General features: G+C 48.9%; 1 protein-coding gene across 1 annotated transcript; it reads left to right on the forward strand.

Annotated features, from left to right (window-relative positions):
- Window positions 1–2,118: 2,118 nt before the first annotated feature.
- Window positions 2,119–3,798, forward strand: LOC310942665 (tripartite motif-containing protein 16-like; the record flags this gene model as incomplete). Its single annotated transcript, XM_083908081.1, has 1 exon — window positions 2,119–3,798. The coding sequence occupies one exon, from the start codon at window positions 2,119–2,121 to the stop codon at window positions 3,796–3,798; it is 1,680 nt and encodes a 559-aa protein (XP_083764207.1).
- Window positions 3,799–7,842: the final 4,044 nt, after the last annotated feature.

The following is a 7,842-nucleotide window of genomic DNA, read 5'->3' on the forward strand; positions in this document are numbered from 1 at the left end:
AAATGTGAGTGTACACACACACACACACACACACACACACACACACACGCACACGCACACGCACACACACACACACACACACACACACACACACACACACACACACACACACACTTTGGCATGAGAGAGAGGATGGAGACCACGCCCTGCATCACACACACGCGCGCGCGCTTACACACACACACACACACACACACACACATTCACACAAACACTGCAGCAGTGACGTCACCACACGTAAAGTCACAGACCACATCTTTGAGTGACAGCTCCCCTTCATACAACTACTGAAGAAAAAACAACAACAACACATATATGACGTCACATTATGGTGATGACGTCAAAACTATACGGTGATCGTGCGACAGGTACACACACACACACACACACACACACGCACACACACACGGCGTTACTTTTCTCACCGCTTTCCTCAGCAGTCGCGAAAAGAAGAGGCACGAGGACAAGAAAGAGCTCCATCGTTTGTCCCGAGTCCTGAGTCACGTGACCGTCCAACGTCCACTGTCCCGTCACGTTCACGCGCGCGCGTACACACCGACACCGACGCACAAACTCACAAACTCACTCCTCTTTCTTCCGCATCTGGTGTATGGAGGATTGCAAGTGCCACACAGTGACACATCATTTATTCATCCATGACGAATGAAAACTTACTAAATACTAATCTTTAACTATCTTTTAACACTTATTCATTCATAAATTCAGCATTTCATCAGTTCATCTGTCATTCACTCATTCATGTTGTTCCACTTCCCTCCACCCTGTGAAGTCATATATTCAAATTTCATTTAAAAAAAAATGAAAACGAACCAGTTCTCTTTGCTTGCGTTCATGTAAAAAGTAACGTTGTCGCAAGTGTTTGGAATTCATTTCCTTCACGATCCCAGACTGAACTCATTGTTGACGCCCGGATTAGCAACATTTACCTTAGATCCCAGATTGAGAACATTATACCGTGATGGAGAACTCGAACGGGAATGAGACGCGGGAGCGCAGATTTTGATTTACACTCATGTGGACGACCTAAAGTAAAGCGTGATAACTGACCTTAACCATGACCACGATTCAAATCTTAACCCTCAGAGAAGAAGTTCTGCCTCATTAGGACCAGGTTCTGGGGTGAATTCCAATTCCTTGCTTAACCCTCAATCTCAAAAATGCGCCCTCAATATTGAAATCTGGCTACCCAGAATGCATTGCGTGTTTTGACAGAACAAAGATGGCGCCGAAAGCAGCGAAACGAGTATGCTACAAATGAAGTATTTTCTTTGTTAATAGAGATATAAAAAATGATGAAAACCATTGTATTATCTTAGTTTAGGCCCATATTATGGATTACTGACGTCATTGTTGCGTAACATCTTTTGTCATTTGGCCGGTGCGGACAAGCGATCGTTTGCTATCGTTTACTTTTTAATAAGCAGTGGTGTGTGGTATCATCTTATAACTAACTGACAAGCTAATTACTTGACTGACAAACGGATTCGTAATAAATAATCCTGACGTAAATGTGTTCTTGTTCTTCTTCTTCTTTGGAGTTGACAGACTGGACGCAGCTTTGGCGTTATTCTGCCCCCTACAGTCTGAAGTCGTATTTGCATTTAAGGGGTGTCCCATTTCTAAGTGACAAAATAACCCTCAACACTTGGTTTTGAGGGCCAGTTAAGATTAAGGGTTGAGCTTCAGGGTTAAGATAGGAATCGGAATTGGCCCCAGGTCTCCATGACAACTACTGGAGTAACAAACACAAGGACCCTCACACATAATCACTGCCATCGTTGAGAAGATTCTTCTCAAGGAAATAAAACATCCTGTACTTGGTTTTGGATGTCATGGCAACAGTCACGGAGTACCAAAATGTCTCTGTTTTGGATAAAAGTCATCAAAATTCCCTTTGCCTTTGATGATTTTGAACAAAAAAGGCAGGGGTGAAACGGCGCGGGTCAACGTGAAGATGAAGACGGAGAAGGAGAAGGAAAATGATGGATTTGTCCACCGAGGACTCAGAAGGATGACCGCTGCCGAAGAAGAAGGCACTCGTGCGACGATAAACTGCTAACTACCGTAAAAAAACTGACGAAGAAGAAGAAGAAGAAGATGGATGAGAACGTAGATCAACTGGAGTGGGAGACCTTCTCGTGTCCGATGTGTCTGGATCTCCTCAAAGATCCCGTGGCCATCTTCTGCGGACACAGCTACTGCATGAACTGCATTCAGTCGCACTGGGACTCGGAGAGCGGCATTTACAGCTGCCTTCAGTGCACACAGACCGTCCTGGGAAGACCGAGGCTGATGAAGAACATCCTGTTGGCGGATCTGGTGGAGCAGCTGAGGACGAGCGCCGTCCAGGCGTCTCCCGCTGACCACCGATGCTACGCCGGAGCCGAAGATGTGGCCTGCGACGTCTGCGCCGGCAGGAAACTCAAAGCCGCCATGTCCTGTTTGAGCTGTTTGGCCTCGTACTGCGAGAAACACCTGCAGCCTCATTACGAGTCGCCGCCGTTCAAGAAGCACAAGCTGGTGGAGCCCTGCAAGAAGCTCCAGGAGAACATCTGCCCCCAGCACAACAAGATGATGGACATGTTCTGCTTCAGCGATCAGCAGCACATCTGCTACCTCTGCTCCGTGGACAAACATAAAGGTCACGACACGGTCACGGCCGCAGCCGGGAGGATGCAGAAGCAGAAAGAGCTGGATCTGAGTCTGGAGGAAATCCAGCAGAGGCTCCAGGACAGAAAGAAGGACGTGGAGATGATCGAGCAGCAGGGGAAGGACGTCAACCTCGCCGTGTTTCAAGCCCTGGAGGACAACGAGAAGATCTTCACCGAACTGATCCAACTCCTGAAGAGGACGCGCTCTAACGTGAAGCAGCTGCTCCGGTCGCAGCACGAGCCCGAAGAGCGGAGATTCAAAGATCTCCAGGAGGATCTGCAGCAGGAGATCGCCGAGCTGAAGGGGAAAGTGGCCGAACTGAAGCAGCTGTCGCTCGTCCAGGATCACAACCAGTTCCTCCTCGGCTACTGCTCGCTGTCAGGAGAACTCGGTCCGTCCGCGCGCTCGTCCGGCGTCGACGCCGCCGCTCCGGCGAGGTTCTGCGAAGACGTGAGCGTCGCGTTGTCACAGGTCAGAGGTCAAGTTCAGGACGTCCTCGCCGGGACGTGGACGAACATGGGGCTGACGCTGAATCAAGACGACGTTTTACTGCCGCAGCCAGAGCCCAGGACCAGAGCGGAATTCCTGCAGTATTCCCGCGAAATCACGATGGATCCAAACACGCTAAACACGTGGATAATATTATCCGAGGGCAACAGAAAGGTGACGTTGATGAACCACAGACAGTCTTATTCGAGTCACCCGGACAGGTTTACTGACTGGTACCAGGTCCTGAGTCGAGAGAGTCTGACCGGACGTTGTTACTGGGAGGTGGAGTACGGAGGGTTGGGAGTTTACGTCGCGGTCACGTACAAGACGTTCAGGAGAGCAGGGCGATCGGTGAGAGGCGTTTTCGGATTCAACGACAAATCGTGGGCGCTGTGTCTCGGCTCCCGCTGTTATTACCTGCTTCACAGCAGCATCAGCACCAAAGTCTCGGACGGCTTGTCCTCCAGACTGGGAGTGTACCTGGACCACAGTGCAGGCCTTCTGTCCTTCTACAGCGTCTCCAACACCATGACCCTGCTCCACAGAGTCCAGACCACGTTCACGCAGCCTCTCTACGTGGGAGTCGGGTTCAAGCATTATCGTCCAGGAGACACTGTCGAGATCTGTGACGTGTGAATGTAGACACCGACGAGGCCTGTGATAAGATTGTGTCGTCGGCATCTTCTGCTTATCTGGGTCTGGGTTGCTAGCAGCCTTAGCAAGGAAGCAAGGACGCAAGGGGGATCCTAGGTGTTCCCACACCAGCCGAGAGTTATAATACCTCCAGCAAGTCCTGGGTTGGCCCTGAGGTCTCGTCCCAGAAGGACATGCCAGAACCACCTCCTCACCAAGTCACAAAATAACACGTTTGAACTTACTGGTGGAGGTGTTTATCAGCTAAGTATTGTCAAGATTTCCAAGTAGATTTAAAACAGAACATCGAAAAACAACCTGCAAGTGTCAGTATTGATGTTGGCGCGTCGCACTGCAATAAAAACCTAAAGTCTGTCATTTGTTGATGTCACATGAACCTTTATTCAACAGCTTAAAGAACAAAGAATATGTTTCCTGTGTGTTTTCACTGACAAACCTGGAATTGTGCTCTGGAAGATTCTAAAATGAGTCGTATATGGTATGAGTGGGTATGATAAGAGCCACCATCAAAGTTTTAGTCTTTGTAAAAGTGGGATGGGACGTGGATCCTTCTCTTTTGTGCTTGTTTTAGCCCAACTTGATGAGTGACTAGGGTAACCCTCCTTAACCTAGGGTTACCCCTAATCCTAACCCATAATCTAGGGTTAACCACACCTGTTTCCTGTTAACCTTCTCATTTTAGAATCTTCCAAGGTTAACCCTAGGTTAGGCTAACCCTAACCCTAACCCTAACCATTTCGCCAAAAGTCAAAGTCCAAGTCAAAATACTGTAATGGGAGCCTTTGAACTGCTTTGAAAGGCAGCGTTCAAAGTTCCCAATCACATTTTCCTTTTCAGTCTCCTCATTTCCTGTCCTGCACATGTTCTCCTCGTACTCTAGAGGGCAGCATCGCGCCTCTCACTGCACGTCCTGCTGGAATTCATTGGGAAAAAAAGATGAAAGGAACAGGTGACATCACACCACCAGAATCCGTACGAAAGCTGCTCAGTTTTGGATCAAAGTTGTCAAAATTCCCTCAGCCTTTGATTAAACAAAAGGCCGTAATGGAACAATGTGAGAACACAGCAGTGTGAGTCGGTGTGAAGAAGAAGAAGGACAAGGAAAAGAGGAAAGAGAAGAACTCAGTCAACAGTCAGTTGTTGAGGAAACCCCTCATCTTCTCATGTGCAACTCAACAACAACATCGGCATCTTTTTAATCCTGATTCATCCACCAACGACATCACGGCCATTAAAAGTTGAAGAACAAGAAGAATGAGAAGAAGTAAAAGACGACAACAGGGACAGGAAATGGAGCCCAAAGAAAAAGCTTCCAAGACCTGTTTGGATTGTTCGGTGTCTTCCTGTGAGAAAGACCACCACCACCACCACCAACCTCACTGTCATTCACCGCCGTTTGAGACACACAAGCTGGTGGAGCCCTCCCAGAACCTCCAGGAGAACATCTGCGCTCTCCACAACAAGGCCATGGACATGTTCTGCTACACCGATCAGCAGTGCATCTGCTACCTCTGCTCCGTCTACGACCACAAAGACCACGACACGGTCTCGGCGGCGGAGGAGAGGACGCAGAAGCAGAAGGAGGTCGAGCTGAGTCTGAGGGAGATCGAGCAGAGGCTCCAGGACAGGAAGAAGGACGCCAGGAAGCTGGAGAAGAAGGGCAAGGGCGTCAACCACTGCGTGGATAAAGCGGTGGAGGACAGCGACAGGATCTTCACCGAGCTCATCCAACTCCTGCGGGAAAGGAGCTGCGACGTGACGCAGCTGATCCGGTCGCAGCGGGAGAACGAAGAGAGGCGATTCAAAGAGCTGGAGGAGAAGCTGCAGCAGGAGATCGGCGAGCTGAAGAGGAAGGACGACGAGCTGAAGCGGCTGTCGCTCACGCAGGACCACACCCAGTTCCTGCTCAACTACCCGTCGCTGTCGGCGGAAGTCGGACCGTCGGCGCGCTCGTCCGCCGCCGACATCGCCGCCGTGAGCTTCTGCGAAGACGTGACGGCGGCGTTGTCACAGGTCAGAGGTCAAGTTCGGGGAGTTCTGACTCAGACGTGGACGAACATGGGGCTGACGCTGACGCTAGATGATGTTTTAAAGCCATGATGCTGGATACAAGCAAAGGGTTTTAAAGTCTGTACCTGTGCATCCATTGACAAATTTAACAGTTGTTTTTCTTTTCCGATTGTACCGTCATGTCCTGATGCTCATGTCCACAACGTTCATAACCAGTATTGTGAATCACTTGAATCTTTATTCAACAGATAAAAGTACAAAGAAATTGTTTTGGTGTGTTTTGGTGTTCTGTAAGGTTCTACAATCGGCAGATTAAAGGGATAGTTTGGGACATAAGACCTATTTTCCAACTCAGCCGGTGTGATGGAGACGTCTGGAGATGGGCCCACGGTTGGTGTAGTGGTTAGCACTCTTGCCTTTGCAGCAAGAAGACCCGGGTTCCTGGGTTTGAGCGTGTGCGTGGGTTTTCTCCGGGTTCTCCGGCTTCCTCCCACAGTCCAAAAACATGCGATATGGGGATTGGGTGAATTGGTCACTCTAAATTGACCGTGAGAGTGTGAGTGAATGGTTGTTTGTCTCTATATGTGGCCCTGCGATGGACTGGCGAACTGTCCAGGGCGTACCCCGCCTTTCGCCCAATGTCAGCTGAGATAGGCACAGCACCCCTCCGCGGCCCTCTGGTGGAGGATAAAGCGGTAGATGATGGATGGATGGATAGTTGCCGATTTCGATGGTGCTACGGCTAGCGCAAGTCAATGGTACCAGCTAGCACTCATACCGACTCCACAGTGCACCCGAGGCAAATCAGTTGTAACGGCAGACTATCGATGTACATATCTGTGTTGATAGAATGTTTGGAATAAAACCAACCTTGCAATTTGAAGAATTTATGTCTCAGCAGGGCGTCATACTTCCTGTTAGGCTATGGCAGCGGCGGACTGATTCGGACTGCTGCCTAGAAAGTAGTCCCTCAAAAATTCATGCGATGCAAGGTTAGTTTTGCTTCAAATATTATTCTATCGACACAGATATGTACATCGATAGTCTGCCTTTACAATCGATTTGCTTCGGGTGCACTGTGGAGTCGGTATGAGTGTTTCTAAAGCCATCATGCTAGCTGGTACCATTCGACTTGCGCTAGCCATAGCGCCAGCGAACTCGGCAACTAGAAGAACTGAATGAAATTTCTTGAAAACGTCTCCAGACATCAACAAAGTTTTGGTGTTTGCAAAAGTGTGGATGGGTCATGGAAATGTGTGGGGCCCACCACAAACTAGAGGACAAGTGGCCAGATTTTGGTCACGATCTGGTCCTGGTCCTTCTGACAATCGTGGGTGTCTTCTGATTTTAGGCAGATTTGAAGATCTTTGAAGATTAAAGAACTGTGATTTTGCACTTCTGATTGGGAACTTGAAACTGTGCAGGGCAGCATTGCTCTTTTCAAGCCCCAAAAACGCCACCGCCGTCTAAACGAAAGGCACTTCTGATCAAATATTTTGTCGGTTTCACCCGGGAGCGTTGTGGTGTAAAAGCCAGCCTCAGTGTCATCCTCTTATTCCTTCTTCAACGTTGCTCAGGCAAACGTATTAGTTCTTATTCAAGTGTGTTCCACCAGTTCCAATAATTCAGCACAGGCTGTTCCGCCAAGGAGCGTTATGCTGCCCCCCACAGGTCAGAGTTCTTCTATTTTCCAAGTTCCACGGGCAGATGAACACTCACCACGTGTCACTGTTCACGGAGTATAAAAGCTCCTCAGATTGGATCAAAGTCATCGCTTTCCCTTTGCCTTTGATCATGAACAAACTGATTCTCACAGAACAGGAAACGGTGTGAAGACGACGACCAAGGAGAAGAACTTCAGCCTGTGATTGAAAACTTTAAATCGTGCAGGTCAGCATTGCAAGAAGAAGAATGAGTGTGAGGAAAAGAAGACACCAGGAACAGGACATGGAGCAGGATGAGAATCAGCCGGAGTGGGAAACCTTTATTTGTCCAATCTGTCACGATCTGCTCAAA

The sequence above is a fragment of the Microchirus variegatus genome (genome assembly GCF_963457635.1).
Source record: "Microchirus variegatus genome assembly, chromosome: 21".
Taxonomy (NCBI): domain Eukaryota; kingdom Metazoa; phylum Chordata; class Actinopteri; order Pleuronectiformes; family Soleidae; genus Microchirus; species Microchirus variegatus.